General features: G+C 35.2%; 1 protein-coding gene across 1 annotated transcript in view; it reads left to right on the top strand.

Moving 5' to 3' along the window:
- The window catches only part of USH2A (usherin), a 704,505-nt gene that overhangs the window by 39,733 nt on the left and 647,050 nt on the right, over positions 1-17,722 (top strand). The window contains exon 3 of the mRNA XM_059145262.1: positions 6,820-6,952. Coding sequence (XP_059001245.1) covers positions 6,820-6,952 — 133 coding nt within the window. The remainder of the gene's footprint in view (positions 1-6,819; positions 6,953-17,722) is intronic.

Below are 17,722 nucleotides of genomic sequence, written 5' to 3'. Positions count from 1 at the left end.
TTTTAAGAGAGAAAGAATACTTTAATCGTTTGGGAGACCGTGGCCATGAGAGTTTCCCATCTAGTCAAGATAGGATGAAGAAAATCACTTATGTTCCTATGTTAAATTTTTAGAGATGGATTCAGTTAGAGGCATGTTTTTATGAGGTTGTAATAAACAGAGAGCTTTAACAGATACGAAGGAGACACTAGCAAATCCAAAGCATCATACCTAGAGTGAAAATGTAATATGTTGAGGCATAGACCACTTCAAGGGCCTAGCTTGTCTGAGTTACTCAGAGAGGAAAGAAAACCAAAGTGTGTGTGTGTGTGTGTGTGTGTGTGTGTGTGTGTGTGTGTGTAGGGCACAGGGATGAGATGGGAGGGAATAGGAAGATAGAAGGAGAAGAGAGGAATAAGTGTTACAATAAAATGTATGAGCTCGTGGAAAATGAAAAGTAGAAACAAACAAAGATCTTTGAGGAACTTATCTGTGTATAAAATCATTTCCCTGTAGGATCTTTCACATGGTTAAAGGGAATGAAAATATAAGCAGTTATTCAGTGAATCAAACTAGTTATGGGAATACATATACATTCCAAATATTTGAGGGCAGCCCAAGTGATTAATTTCTGCCAAATCAACCTTCCCTGTATAATTGCCTCAACTCTTTTATTCATATTGCTTGTATAAATGTGGCTCAATAGGGAATATTTAATAGACTAGAGTATTTATAATTATATAAAAATTCATGTTAGTAAACAAGGTCACTCTGCAAAGGTGATGAATCCCTGCATGACATACTTGTCTGTTAGACAACGGTGCCTTTATTGCTTAGAATTGTAACAGTGTAGATTGTGTTGGTAGTTTTATTTTTGGAGTATCAGTTAGTCAATCAATCAATTAATATTTATTGAGCTCCTGCCCAGCACTTAAGGCACGCTCATCAAATTTGCAAATGACACAAATCTTGGAGGATGGTAAATATATTGATGACAGACATAGCGTCCAAAAAGATTTTGACAGCCTGGGGCACTGGGCTGAATCTAACAAGATGAAATGTAACGTGGATAAATAGAAATTTCTGTCCTTGGGTCCATGAAACTAACTGCAGAGATACAAGATGGGACGGATGTGCTTTAAGCAGTGATGTAAGAAAGAAAAGACAGTATTTTAGTGAGTAGTCAGCTCAACTTAATTTATCAGTTTGAGCTCTGTGATGTCATCGCCAACAATCTAGCTTGCAATTTTGGATTATATTAAGGTGATAATCCTGTTTTCAGTTTGGCAAGTCAAATCACATGTAGAGATTGTAGTATTTCTGGAGCCCCATTTTAAGAAGAGAGACCCAAACTATGTTCTATTTAGAATACCACGGAAAAGAAGCGCATTTATCCTGAAGAAGACTTAGGAGGAAATGACATCTTTCTTTGTATCCGTGAGCTTGCACATGGGAAAGGGATTGGGTTTGTTTGGTGTGGTTTCAGTAGTTAGAGCTGGGACCTATGAACTGGCGCTATAAGGAGATGTTTTTCAGCTTAATCATTTATAATAGTAAAAGGTGTTCAAAGATGAAAGGTTCCCCACGTCTGCAGAAGGGGGACACTGGAGCACTTAAAACTCAGTGTCCTTATTTTGGAGGTAATAGCACTGTAGAAGGACAATCTGCAAATTCAACGAGGTAACGTAAGTAGAGCATTCAGCACAGTGTCAGGAATATGACAAGTGATTATGTAGTTCATCGGGGTTGTTACCCTTCTCGTTGTGGGAGGTGTTTGACGTGACGTTGGAATCATCACTGTGTGGAGTTCTAGTGGAGACTCACAGATGGGTCTGACACATGAGATGGCTGTTATTTCGAAATGCTAACTGGGTGTAACTGACTAATAAAAATCGGTTTGAACAGCCTCTGGAACCAGTCAACCTTTCCATGTGACCTTGAATAATATAACCTTCTTGTTTTCAGCTTTCTGTGATTGTTTCATTACCTTTAAAATAGAGATATAACAAACCTTCCTTGGATTGTTGTAAGGATAAAAAGAGTAAATACACATAAAAGTTTTAATGCCAATATGCTGATTTTTCTATAAATGTGAACTCTTTTATAATGCTGAAGCAGCTAGGAAAGGATTATTGAAAGATGTAGGACTTGAGATATGTCTTAAAAAGTACTAAAAATTTAGTAAAGTAAAAGACAGTAGCAAGGTTATTCCCATAGAAATAGTTTGGACAAAATATGGAGATGGAATTAAGCACTGTGTGATCATCAGACAGGGCGGAGACTTCTCCAGTTAGATGAAATTGGCTCTGGGTGATTAGTTAGAAATCAAATTGGATAGGATGAGTAAGGAGAAACCTCAGAAGACCTTTGGTTTAGGACAGTAAGCAGTAAGAGGGACATTCCTCATGTGCTCAGGTAAGGGAACAAAACATACCTACGATATTTTAAAATAATCTTTGGAGTTTTCAGAATAAATTGCCTTCCTTATGCTTAAAAAAAATTATGGATGCATTTTTGCTACAGGCTTCGTTAACCTAGAAATAGAAATTCTATTTTAGGGCGATTTCTATTTCAGAAAGTCCAAGACATGTTTCCTCCACAAAGTTTTCCCTTCAGATTTGTATCACAGTAGTTTTATTTCTTCTTATTTTTTTTTTAACTTCTTAGTATTCAAAATGATGGTCTTTATATTTGTGTCATCCATCATCATCTTTTGGGAGTGAATTGGAATTCAAGATATGTTGCCAAATCACTTTATATTAAATCTATAAAAAGGGTATTTTTCAAAATTCTTAAAAAGGCTTTGCTTTAAAATGAGACCCATTAAATGAATGAAACTGGTATTTCTGGGAGGCTCGTAAGTTGGTTCTGAAAAGACAAGTCTTACAGGAAAAGTCCAAAATTATATTATATACCATACATGCATGGATTAAGGCACAACTTCTCAAAACAACTCTGTGAAAAAGACAGCAATTTATTAACTGCACACTGAATCAGTACGTAAGTCAAAAACAACTGTCATCATTTATCGTGATGCAAACACTAGTCTATAAAATTATTCATACCTACAAGTGTCTTGGGAGAAAGGATCATGGCTCTATTTTCTTTATTTGTAATTTGTGGGGGCAGTGTGAGTACTGGCTTCCTGCTATATGGAATTAAATTGAAATTAGACGAATATAGGCAACAAGAAAAGGATTTTCTCTGGTGAGGACGTTAGCCCAGGCATTCTGCATAGTGACTAGCTTCAGTCAGCACTTTCTTCGGTGGTTGGTGGACAGCAGAAGCAGAAAAGCAACAACGATTTGGTGTTTTAGTGGAACAGGTGCTTGACAGTTACAATAGTCTAGTCTAGGTGGGCTTGATTGTATTTTTTTTCTTGGTAGCTTCTCAGCTATTATATGACTTTCTGGAATTTTGAATTAGACCCCCATCTAATCAGGCATGGAGAAGGGTCAGGGATTCTACTTAAAATAACAACAAAAAACAACTAATAAACTATTGGACTCAAAGGAATGCATACAGACCACAACAGGAACACAAATTTGACCCCCCCCCCCAAAAATCATTGAAATGAACTATAAAACCCCAAGAGGATGGACTGTCGAAAATGATCTCCTTCCCTCTATATTTCTGCCAATGTGTCCTTTGAATCTCCTGCGATGGGATTTAAGACTTCTCTACAGCTGCTACTGGCTTTGGCAATTCATTCCTTCAAGCCCCACCAATAAACATGGACAAACTCCTCTAATCCTCCAGGGGCAAAGAATGAGATAGGTATGAAGTTTACTTGAGCAGATCAGAAATTCCACCACATGTGTTCTATTCCTCTAGATAACTGGCAAGGGGATCATCAGAATGAGCTATTGCCAAGAGCTACCTTCGTCTTCACGGTTCCAGTGTGCTGGGGCCCCAGGCCAGAATTGCAAAGCAGTTAAGAGAATCTTGGAATATAAAACATGGTACAGAACACCAAAGAAGATTTAATCTTATTTATAGAAAGGTGGTTGGGAGGGAAGGGGACAACAGAAGAGAGTGGCTTGAGATCATCATTAATCATTTTGTAAGTACCAACCAAGTGAAAACATCCTTCTGGAATTCACTGCAAGTGACACTGAATCCTTCAACTAAGCAAATATGTGATGAGTTGATTAAAAAAAAAAAAAAGAAAGAAAGAAAGAAAGAAAAGAAAAAAAAAAAAAAAGAAAGAAAGAAAAAGGAAGGTCCTGAACTCTTGACTACAGATATAATACAGTATATATAGAAAATCAAAAACATGCTTTCTATCTGACTCAAAATAAAGGTGCACTTAAACTTGTAAAAGACAACATTTTTATTTGAATGATATGACAGAACTGTCACAGGAGTGTTACCTGCTATAAAGAAAGCCTAAGAATTATTACCTTTATTAGACCAGTGACACTGAGCTTTAGCCATACATTTCTAACTTCTGTCCCTCTACAGAGACAATTTTCTTTTCTTAAATAAACTGTCATGCTAGTGTTAATATATTGTTGGCTCTCTCATGCTCTGAGAATACTGCTGATATAAAACATGTATATGTTAGATTGGTAATAGTATCTTTAGTGTAGCTGACTAGAACAAATGTGTTTCCCTCATGGCTGTGCTAATGTGATAAAGGAAAATTGGCTGTTCATCAGCTTTTGGCTGGGTAAAGACAGTAGAGATGGAACCACATTCTTTTTTATGCATTAATACCATCGAGAACTTTTCACTAGTTATATTTCATGTGCCTGCATGTTGCACAAAGATGTTGTAAAACATGAGATAATGCTACAAATAACAAAGTAGAAAAGCCTGTATCTTTTATAATGATAACAGTCAAACACCAAATGACAGTAACAGGCTGTAAAAAATGGGATGCAAAAAAAAAAATGCAGTCCTACGACCCAGCTGAGAGGTATATATGCAGGTCCGCAAGGACCTGGCATGTGATTTTAGGTGTTTATGTCAAGGCTTTGTTTTATAATTAAGTAAAATGTAACATGGGGTCAGTAGACTTAGAGAAGTACATGGTTTTAATAAAAGCAGATTAGATACTATGGAGAAAAATTATATGGAATAACTTCTTGAAGAATTACTATTCCCAAGTAATTATGTTGTTAACTTCCAGGATTGGTTGATTGGTTAGTTGGTTGGTTTGGAGAGAGAGAGCTGTTGAAAAGTGTTCTAAAGACATTTGCTTACTCACATATGATCTAAAGATGTTGGAGAATGGTTTATTTTCATCAATTACCATGAGGAAGTTTTAATAGAACAGCATTTTGAATGCTATGATTTGATGTATTTTTTTTTAATTTTTTATTTTTTATACACATTTATTTTTATCCCCAGGGGTACAGGTCTGTGAGTCACCAGGTTTACACACTTCACAGCACTCACCAAAGCACATACCCTCCCAATGTCCATAATCCCACCCCCTTCTCCCAAACCCCCTCCCCCCAGCAACCCTCAGTTTGTTTTGTGAGATTAAGAGTCACTTTAATTAAAGTGTTAGCATCGAAACTTTCGATTGCAAGACATTGTAATTCCTTCTTTCCCCTTCCCTACTCCAACCCTCCTGTTTTGTTTGCCATTTCAGCCTCTTTGCCACAGCACCAATTCCTTGTACGTTCAAGTTAAAAGCACTTGAACAGGACTTTGTCGAGATTAAAGTTAGTATCAAACAGCCCATCAGTTTACTCAGAAATATATTCAGTCATTGAAGATTTTCTATTAAGTAGTCTGCATAACCATTTGAACTGGCTATTCAGGTGTCACTGCACACCAATAAAATTTTGTAACTTCATAATTTTACAATTAGAGTGTAATTGAGGGGTCATCTAGCCACAACTCATGGAACAAATCTGGTTGGTTGAATGTTTTATTATTTTATTTTTCATGTTTTTAAAGGTTTTATTTATTTGAAAGAGAGAGAAGTAGAACATGAACGAGGGGTGGCAGGTAGGGAGAGGGAGATGCAGGCTCCCTTCTGAGCAGGGAGCCCATTATGGGGTTCCATCCCATGACCCCAGAATCATGACCTGAACCAAAGGCAGGTGTTTAACTGACTGAGCCACCCAGGCTACCCTGTCAAATGGTTTAGTAAAATTTCCCTGGAACACATCCATGCTTGTTCTCTGCTTTCCTACTACAGTAGCAGAGTTGAGCAGTTGTGACCTGGACCATTTGGGCCACAAAATAAAATCGCTTGGCTTGCAGATAAACAATGTTTATTCTCTACCTGTTTACAGAAAAAGTTTGTTGATCTTTGATGTGGAGTTGTTAGTTGTCTGATTAATTAGCCTAGAATATTATTGTTAAATTTTTATATTCTGTATTGGAGAAGTACCAATGAATATCACCAACTATGGTACCAACACTAATAGAAGAAATATTTATAAGATTCATTTTATATGAGCAACTTAAACTGAATTATATCCATATGTTATACATTTTTGGTGTATCTAGATTTGAATATTTCTGCCTTTTGTATTCATTTCTGTTTATTTCCAAATATGGTTATAACAAATTTAACCAGTATCTAAACTTATGAAGTCATGACAGCCAGAGCTGTTTAAATATATGGGACAAATAATTATATATACCTGTGAATTCCCTGGTAGATGTCACAGCATAAAACTAAAATATGTAGGTTCATATCTAGATATATAAACACAGAGATCTATCATCGAGCCGTTAAAATAATTTGCTTTCATTCTTTTCCAGCTGAAGAAAGTAGTGAAGTAGGAAATTAACTCGAGAAAGACTGCTGAAATGTAGTTATTATGAAATACAAGGTTACACACTTAAAATAATAATGGTGATAATTTCTTACAGGTGCATCAGACAAAGATCAGTTTCTTCATCAATGGTTTGGAGGAGGATAATACAGCATTTGATGCAAGAACTCTAAGTGGTTCAATTATAGATTTTGCCTCTGGTACTACGCAAATAGGACAGAGTTCAAATGGTAAGTTTCTGACTTCAGGAAATTATTTATTTTATCCAATTACAGTACTCCTAAAGAAAGTGTCAAAAATAATATATATTTTTTTAAATATCTAGGTTTATTTGTTTTCTGGGGTTGCTGCCACAAAGTGGCAGTAACTGGGTGGAAGCTTATTAAAGCGGAAATTTGTCCTCTCCCACAGTTCTGGAGCCTATGAGTCTGAAATGAAGGGTTTGCAGTAATGTTTTTCTCTGAAGGTTCCTCCAGATCCTCCCTTTTTGGGCCTCCCCTTTGGATGGCTTCTGGAAATTCATGGTGCTCCTTGGCTTGTAGCTGCACAGACCTGATCTTTGCCTCTAAGTTCACCTGACCTTCTCCTCTGAGTTCTCTTCTCTCCTCTTCAGGAGGACTTGTGGTTAAATTTAGCATCCCCCTCCCCCTCCCAATCCTATATGCTTTCCATTCCACATCCTTCATTACATATGCAAAGACCCTATTTCCAATATGGTCACAGTCACAGGTTCCAGGTGGACATATATTTTGGAGGTCACTATTCAACCCGCTATACGAGGGAAACTTTAAAACCAAACTGTAACCTATTAAGATCAATTTTCAAGTAAGAGCAATACATGATAAACTATATTTTCTCAATTTTTTGGTTTGAATTTTAAAGTAGGATTTAGAGAAGTAGAGACTGAAAAATAATATTCAACAATAATAACCTGGATTTATGGTGTTCATATCTTCCCACCACAAAAGCAGACCATATAGGTTTAAAAAAAGATATTATATACTACATCCTGAATAAAAACAGAAACTGAATTTAGAATTATCTTGAAATAATTAGCACAATTGTCTATATATTGCCTATACTTTAAAAATGGAATTGTTCTTTTATGGTATTAAATAATAAATACTCATTATAAGAAAATTCAACCAATATAGAACTCTGTGAAATAGAGAATATTTTACATTTTTCTACCTTTGTAGATACAGTTAATTTTTTATACCCTTCCAGAATTTTAGTACATATCTCTGGAGATATGGTTATAAATATAATTTTCCAAAAATGAAATTATAATACATATGCTTTCTCTGAGCCCTCTAAAAATAAATACTTCCCCTCCAAATGTTATGGACAATATTCCATGTTAATATGCCTCTTCGTTTAAAATGGCTGCATTGTGCACAATTCTGTAGCTGTAATAAGAGCTTTAAAACAAGATCCTATTCATGAGCATTTAGATTATTCTTTATATTTCAATATTATTAGCAGTTATTTGCCAGAAATAATTATATATGTCGATGTTTCTATAGCCCTGTGTCTATATCTGTCTACTACATGCATACACACATATATACCTACCTATGCATTTGAGCAATTGTCTGCACAGTTCCTTAACACCTTAAACTTTGGTCTGTCTGAATTCAAATCCCATCTCTCTACTCAGTAGCCATATGATTTGGAACAACTTTTCAATAACTAAAATGTAGTAGCCACAAATTTAATTTGTGTGTATTTTAAGTTTTTATCTTAATTCTACTTAATTAACATACACTGTTATGTTCGTTTCCGGTGTATAATATAGTGATTTAACATTTTCGTGAATCACCCCGTGCTTACCACCACAAGTGCCCTCCTTGATCCCCATCATCTGTCTAATTCATCCCCTTACCCCCTACCTTCTGGTAACCATCATTTTGTTTTCTATAATTAAGAGTCTGTTTCTTGATTTGCCACTCTATCTTATTTTTCTTTTTTTTTTTTTTTTACATTTGCTCATTTGTTGTGTTTCTTTAATTCCACATATGAGTGAAATCACATGGTATTTGTCTTCCTCTGGCTGACATATTTCACTCAGCATTATGCTCTCTAGTTCATCCATGTCGTTGCAAATGGCAAGATTTCATTCTTTTTATGGCTGAATGGTATTCCACTCTGTGGGTGTGTGTGTATGTGTGTGTGCACACATGATGAATTTTTCCCTTCATCAATCAGTGGACACTTTGGCTGTTTCCATGTCTTGGCTTTTGTAAACAATGCTGCTATAAACATAGGGTGCCTGTATACTTTTTTTTTTTTTTAAAGATTTTATTTATTTGACAGAGAGAGATCACAAGTAGGCAGAGAAGCAAGCAGAGAGAGAGAAAGAGAGAGAGAGAGGCAGGAGGAAGCAGGCTCCCTGCCCAGCAGAGAGCCCAATGTGGGACTCAATCCCAGGACCCTGAGATCATGACCTGAGCTGAAGTCAGAGGCTTTAACCCACTGAGCTACCCAGGCATCCCTTGCATGTATCCTTTGAATTGGAGTTCTTGTATTCTTTTAGTTTCCCCAAATTTAAAATGATAACGATGACATTACAGTTCCATTGTGAGGATCAAATGAGGCTATGTATTAAGTACATACATTAAAAAGCATTACTGATTTTCCAGAATCTGGCAACTGTGTTTGCTGAAAACTTAATGATATTCTTTGATCAACAGAAGTTCCTAATTTACTAATTTTTCTTTTATACTTAGTATTTTTTATGTCCTGTTTAGGATATCTTTGCGAACCCTGATCTCATGGAGATATTCTTTCTACAATTTAATTAGAAATGTCATAATTTAACCTCTCAAATTTAGGTCTGTTTTCTATCTGAATTTATTTTTGGGTGTGGTACAAGGTAGGGGTCAAGATTCATTTATTATTTCTCACCTGAATTTTTAACTGACCCAGAACATTTCATTAAACAGATAATTTCTTCACTACCCTGCAGTACATGGTAACTGCAACAGACCATATACCATGTATGTGGAGATGGGTTTGTTCCTGAGCTATTTTGTTCCAATGATTTTTTTTGCCCACACTTGAGTCAAAATATTTAGTTTTCATAGCTGTAATTTTATAGAAGTCTTAAAATATGAAAGTATTTAATTTTTGAATTGTTTTTCCTTTTAGTATTTTCTTGGCTATTATATGAATTTTAGAAGTGGTTTTACAGTTTTCACAAAAATTCTGCTGAGATTTGAATCATTAACTCAATTTTGGGAAAATGGGCATCTATATGATATCAGATCTTCCAATCCATGAATCTAATGCATTTCTTAATTTTTTCCAACATTGTTATTTTTTGGCCAGAAGTCTCACTCATTTGTAAGACTTACTTCTATGTATGTTGGTTCTTTTTTCATGCAATTATATGGAGTATTGTTTTCAAACTTCATTTTCTATTATATAAAAATATCATCAATTTTTATACTGACCTCATTAAATTTTAATTCTAATAGTTACATAGCCCTATCAGTTGTATATAGCAGACATTCAATTTTTTTTCAGATACTTTCAATAAATGCATAAATGATCATGGCTTTGGAGTTGTCATGTGGATATTTATAAGATGTTATTAATTTTGAAGTAATGTAAAATTTCAATTTTTATTCCTTTATGGCCTGAGTTGTCTAATTGTGATCTAGTTTATTTAAAAAAAAAAAAAAAGGTGTGTATTTTTGATATTCAAAATACATTCTAAAACTCTGTGGTTAAATTTCCTATCTTTGGTGTCAAAAAACTTAGAATTAAATCCAATCCCATTGTGTGCCTTTGATGAAAATATGTATCCTTTGTAAATCTCAGGTTTCTGATCTACGAAATGATGTTTTAATAAATAGTTGATAGGACTATAACAAGAATTATCTGAGATCATGTGTGGGTAAAATACGTTGCTTACCTTATAGTGAATGTTCAGTGGGTGGCAGCTATTATTACCCTCTTTGAACACCTATTTTCTTATAAGTGGAGATAATGATATCTTTCTACAGGATTGTTGAGATATCTGAAGACAAATGCCTAGACATAACTCTATCTTAATTTGTATATGTTCTTCGATCAAACTAAACTTATGTGAAGAAGTAATTGAAGGAAACTATATATTTAGAAACTGGGTTTGAGTAATTAGTGTATTGGAGAATTTTATAAAGTACTCTGCATACAGAATCTCTTAATAAAACATTAAATCTTGTGAGACTTATTTCAATATTTAATCCCCATTAGTACATCTAAAAGTGTTTTATTGCACCAAATGTTCCTCAAAATATCTGAAAGTGCTATAAATTAGTCCGCTATGCACTGTGGGGTTGAAATGACTTGATTCTATTTTTCTTCAGTACACTAAAGGTTGAATGAGTGCTGCAAAAGGACAGTGTGGACTGAATATGATATTTGTTTTTAAACTGTGTAAAAATAAATGTAACTTCTGACTAGAAAGCACATCATTAGAAAAGGGTTTATTTCAAATGTTGCTTAGTTTTTATGACAGTTTTCTCCTTATTGGGGTATCAGAGTGCTACAAGGGAAAGGGTATTTTAAAATAATTTTTGTCTTTATTCTATCAATTTATAGGTACAGTTGTACCTACTGTATCTTTTCTCTAATTAGAGATGGCATATAGACTGGCTCATTACTTCTGCCTAATGAGCCAGGCTCCATGCCACCTCTCTAATCAGAAAAGAGATAGGTACAGAATGTTCCCGTGGACTTATTATAAATCATTTTCTTTCTCGTGCTTGCTCCCTTTTTTTTAATCAAAAAATTAAGTCACTGTCCTCCATACTTTTGTCCATATCCAAGATGGTTTCATTCAGGAGAGGTAATTGTGCAGGAGATTACTGCGAGCTGAATTAAGGGTGCTCTCATGCAGGGCCAGGCCGGCTGTCTCTGCTTCGGAATAGACACTGCCTCAAACCCAGGCATAGCAAATTAAGGCCTATATGAGATCAAGATGTCTTTCCTCTCCTTTCTCCGCTTGGGTTTAAGTTGTTTCCCTGCTTCTGTACCCAGGAAGAGACGACTTTTCACATGCGTGTTGGCTTGCTACAGAGCTTTGTGTGTGTGTGGGCTGGGGAGAGCTTCTCATCTCTAACTATCATAACTTTCTAAAAAAATATGTTGCCAATGACACATTTGTCTTGCTGCAGGCGCTGTCTTTGCCTCCTGTAGGATATTAATCAATGACCAGAGAAATGCTGTTTAATTTGGTTGGGCTGATTTTTTAATATGCAAATAGAAACACCTTAGACCATCTCTATCAACTGGTACGTGTCAGTTCTTTCTTAGAGCACTTTCTTCTAGGGCAGGTTAATTTAAATGCCTCCAGTTGGGCATAAATCCTAGAGGCAATAAACATGTAATTATAATCTCTAATTTCACTGTGGTATAAACTATAACAGCTGCCCAAATTTTGGGTTTAAAAATATAAAATTATATGAATCAAACTTTTTTAGGGCTTCTTCTGAACTCATTCATCAGCTGAGTTCTAATTTCCTTATGTTATGTATTTAAAGATGTGAAGCACTTTCTTAGGAAAGCAATTGGACATTAAAGAATCAACAAAGATTTGTTGTTTATCTGAGAAAGTGAACACACAGGAAATAAAAGAATAATCATCTTAAAGCTAACACCAACTTCTTTTCCCTTCCATGTTTTCTGCCGTGTGTTGTGTATTAATTCATCTGCTTGTTTTTGTTTGTTAGTTGAAATACTACTTTTAACTTCTGCTGGCATTCCATAGGTTAACATGTGTAAGTTCAGCTAGGTATAGAAGACAGGAGAGGAAAATATCGAAGCATCTGGCATTTTCCTTGCAGTTCAAATTATGATAAAATTTTTCTGAGAGAATTCTTTTGGAAATAGATTAAAGAAGAAATTAAAAATACATAAATTGGTTAATTAAGGCAGGCTAATGGAATAGAAGAATACTACAGAAACATGGCATATATGATTGAAGAGGAGTTTAATGAAAGATTGAGGTGGTGTTTCAGATTGTCCTAGAGAAGAAGACATCTAACAATAAATCAGGACAATTGGCTAACAATGTTACAAAAATTAAAAAAAAAAAAAAGTGCATGTCTTCCAACCATACTAAAAAAAAAAAAAAAAAAAGGCAGATGAGTTAAAATTTAAATGTAAAGAACATAATCTGAAATAGTGGAGGAAAATGGGAGCAAATGTTTCTACAATCCTGGCGTATTGAAGACATTTATTACATGATACTGTGGCCAGAAATACTGAAGGAAAATATTAAAAACATTGGACTAACAAACTGAGAATTTAAAACTCAAACAACACAACATTTTGTACTTAGTTTGGCAAGGAATAAAAAAGAGATGACATTAGTGTAGGAAAAGTTTAGAATAATCTGGCAAACTATAAAAAGTAAATATGTGAACACTACTTCATCCAAGATTTGTACTTCTGGGGTATATCTCAAGAATATAAGTAGAGAAGGTCTTAAAATATATATATATATATATATATATATATATATTCAAAAGTGTTCATTGTAGAATTAAAATAGCAAATAACTGGAACCAATTTAAAAATTCAAAAAGGGGGGCGCCTGGGTGGCTCAGTGGGTTAAGCCGCTGCCTTCGGCTCAGGTCATGATCTCAGGGTCCTGGGATCGAGCCCCGCATCGGGCTCTCTGCTCAGCAGGAGGCCTGCTTCCTCCTCTCTCTCTGCCTACCTCTCTGCCTGCCTCTCTGCCTACTTGTGATCTCTGTCTGTCAAGTAAATAAATAAAATCTTTAAAAAAAAAAAAATAAAAATAAATAAAAAATAAAAATTCAAAAAGGCGTTGATTGAGCAAATTTCAAATTATACCTAGTGGAAAAAGTATGTACAACTAAGAGAAAGGAAATATGTCTATTTGTAGAGACATGGCTACAGGTTCATAGTGTGTTATTACACGAAAAAGCAAGTGCGTAATATAATATACTCTAAATTGAGCATGGGTTGACAAAACATAAATCTACACTGGACATTTAAGTTATTGTACATACAAATTATTATTGCTGTAATAATTATTGTCTAAGAAGCAAGGCATGAGATTTAGAATTAAACAGACAGGGATTTGAATCCCAGCTCTGCTTCTTAAAAGCCAAGTGACCTTGGCAAGGAATTTCACTTCTCAATCCAATTTCCTGGTTTGTCTTCCTAAATTTTCTATTTTGTCATGTGTATACATAGTTTTCAAAGTACATGTAAAACTTATAAATAATAGTTACTTGGTTCATGTTAGGTACTTAATAAAATGTTGCTGTCATAAATATTAATGTTAATATTGTTAGTTTAGATATTAAGTATATTGATTTTGGGAAAATTAAGCATTTTTAAATAATTATCATTAACAGTGTTTCATTTTTTGGCTCAAAGTCAAAATTTTCCTGAGTGCAGAGGGATAAGATATTAAATTTAGAGTAATGATGTGCTAGGTGTTTGAAAGTACAGTAATTTGTGTAGGAAACCCCATGAAATAATTTCTTTTTTTTTCTGTAAAGATTTGACCTTTCTGATATACTTCATTGTTTTCTGAAAACCCTATATTCCTCCTGCTGTTATTTCTCTTTAACCTGAAGAGCTTCCTTTTCCACTTTTTTATAATTTAGTCAGGGGGAAACAAACTCAAGTTTTGTGAAAATGTCATTAGTTTATCTCTGTTTTTGAAGGATACTTTCACCAGGTATAAAATTGATAATTGTTATTTTTTTCAACACCTTAAGGTATTTTGATTTATTGCCCTCTAGCCTTCATGTTTCTGGTGGGAAATCAGCTGACTTCTGATTCTGATTATGATTATTAAGATTATTCTTATTCTTATTCTGATTATGATTCCTATCAGTGTTCTCTTGTATGTGGTATATTGTTTTTCTCTTGCTGCTTTCAAGATTTCCTCTTTGATGTTAACAGTTTGACTAAGTTGAGCCTATGTGTAGTTTTTATTATGTTACCCTGGTTGAGGTTTGATCAGAGTCTTAGATGTGTAAGCTGATGTTTTCATTAGATTTGAAGGTTCTTGGTAATTACCTCTTTAAACTTTTCTTTCCTTTATTCCATTTTCTATCTCCTTTTCCTTTTGAACTTCAGTTAAATTTATTTTAGAGCACTGGATATCATCCCACAGGTCCAGAGCATTTTTGTTTGTTTACCTGTTTTTGTCTTCCCTACTCTTGTCTTGGTGTTTCTCTTTGCATATTTTGTTTTGCCCTGTCCTGAAATGCACTGATCATTTTTCTCTTTTTTATCTAGGTTACTGTTAAGCCTATGTAGAAAATTCTTTTCATCTTTTCATTCATTCATTTTTAATATCATACTTTTCATTTCCAGCATTCCCATTTGGTTCCCTTCTTTTGTAAATTCTATCTCTCTATCCAAATTTCCCCATCTACTTACACATTCTAGTCATTCTCCACTTCCGCTAGATCTTTTGGTATTTTTATCTTAGGCATGTTCAAGTCCTTATTTGATAATTTCAATGTCTGGGCCATGTCTGCATCACTGTCTATCAATGGCTTCCTCTCAACAATGGGCCACATTTTCTTCATGTGTCTGAAAATACTTTTGTGCTAGATATTTTGTATATAGGACTAGAAACACAGTGGGTAATATTTATTCAAGAAAATGTTACTGCTGGTTTTGTCAGGCTTCTAAAGAGAGAAAGAGAGAGAGAATGTTGGGGGGAAATGAGTAGGAGAAGAACAGCATCAAACTGATTTGAAGTTGATCTGGATGTGGGCTTTATTACAGTTTCATTATTATGTCATTCACCACTGGTTTCAGATGTTTGAAGATAAGAGTCTGCATGGGTGCAGATTCACTGTGTGGTTGGGCTCTTTAGAATTCTATACTCTCTATCCAGATTAGTATGGTGGACTGTCCCACCTCTTGCTTTCTCTTATGGAGTCAAGCAATCCTGGTGTCCCAACTCTTCTGTGAAAGTCTTGTTACTTTGTAGACTTTAATTCATTTACACTGTGCTTTACTTTCTAATGGGTTAAAAAATAATTTTATAGGGGCACTCGGATGGCTCAGTTGGTTAAGCATCTGCCTTTGGCTCAGGTCATGATCAGGGTCCTGGGATCCAGTCCCACACTGGGCTCCCTGCTCAGCTGGGAGTCTGCTTCTCTCTCTCCCTCTCTGCTCTCACTCTCTCTGTCAAATAAATAAATAAATAAAATCTTTTAAAAATAATTGTATAGCTTATGTGACATATTTTGATTGTTGCTTATTTCTATTTTTTTAAAAAGTTTTTATTTATCCATTTATCTGTTGATGGACATCTAGGTTCTTTCCATAGTTTGGCTAATACTATGCAGCCATCAAAAGAAATGAAATCTTGCCATTTACGACAACATGGATGGAACTAGAGTGTATCATGCTTAGCGAAATAAGTCAAGCGGAGAAAGACAACTATCATATGATCTCCCTGATATGAGGAAGTGGTGATGCAACATGGGGGCTTAAGTGGGTAGGAGAAGAATCAATGAAACAAGATGGGATTGGGAAGGAGACAAACCATAAGCGACTCTTAATCTCACAAAACAAACTGAGGGTTGCTAGGGGGAAGGGGGTTGGGAGAAGGGGAGTGGGGTTATGGACATTGGGGAGGGTATGTGCTTTGGTGAGTGCTGTGAAGTGTGTAAACCTGGTGATTCACAGACATGTACCCCTAGGGATAAAAATATATGTTTATAAAAAATAAAAAGTTAAAAAAAAGTTTTTATTTATTTGAGAGAGAGAGAGAGACTGGAGTGAGAGAGAGCAAGAGTAGGGAGGCGAGGGAGAACCAGGCTCCCTGCTGAGTGGGGAGCCTAATGCACAGCTCTATCCCAGGACCCTAGGATTATGACCTGAGCAGAGGACAGATGTTTAAGTGATTGAGACACCCAGGCACCCCACAAATTTCTATATCTTAATCTCAAGTTGAAGTCCAGACACTATTGTAACATCTAATGGAACTTTTCTAGTATTAATGGAACATTTCAAAGAAAATGGATATGTTGTTATTTTTCCCTCAATTTTTTTTCTTGACTGACTCCCACTTTCCACCGGACAATGTTTTGTTTCTTTGCTCCTCTTTTAATGCAAAACTCCCTCAAAGTTTTGTCAATGATAGCTGTCTTTAATTCTTCTTTCCCAATTCTACTGTCTGCAGTCAAGCTTTAGCTCACCACTATAAACTATACTTGCCAAATCTCTCTTGACCTTGACATCATAAACTAATAGTTAATTTCACATCTTTATCCTATTTGACCCATCAACATCATTTAATGAGTTGAGATCACTCCTTCCTTGGTATACTTTCTTCACTTGGCATCTAAGACTGCATTATCTCTTGGCTTGCCTCTGAGTTTCTACTTGCTACTTCTCAATTTGATTTCCTGCTTCCTCTTTATCCATTTAACTTCTTAATATTGGTATCCCAGTCCTCACACCTTGGCTCTCTTCCCAAGTCTATACACATGCATTTACTTAAACATCACCTCCAGATTAACAGTTTTAAATATCATCTAAATGGCTTGAGTTTTAAATTAAAATCTACCTTCCTTCCTTCTTCCCCCAGCCTCTTCCCTAAATTCCCAACTGCTGCATCAGGCCATCTCAAATGTCCATTTGGATGCTTAATTTATATGTGAAACTTATTTTTTCACAAACTGGACTTCTGATTTTTTAGACTTCTCACTTTGACCCAAACACTTCCATAATCCTCCTTTCTCAGGTAAGGGCAATTTTATTTTTCCACTAATTCAGAACAAAAAATTGGAGTCATCCTTTCAGTTCTTCTCACATGTGATATGTTATGTGCCAGAAGAGTCCTGTTTATGTTACTTTCAAAATATATCTAGATCTTGATTCCTTCTCATCACCTCTACTAGAATCATCAAAGTCCAGGGCATAGTTGCTGCTTTTGCCTGGATTACTGCAAAGTCTTTTAACTGCCTCCACTTTGGTCCTCCACTTTATTCGCAACACAG

This window comes from Mustela lutreola, chromosome 14 (genome assembly GCF_030435805.1).
Source record: "Mustela lutreola isolate mMusLut2 chromosome 14, mMusLut2.pri, whole genome shotgun sequence".
Taxonomy (NCBI): Eukaryota; Metazoa; Chordata; class Mammalia; order Carnivora; family Mustelidae; genus Mustela; species Mustela lutreola.
The sequence above is the reverse complement of the archived record's forward strand: the minus strand, read 5'-3'. Positions and strand labels throughout refer to the sequence as shown.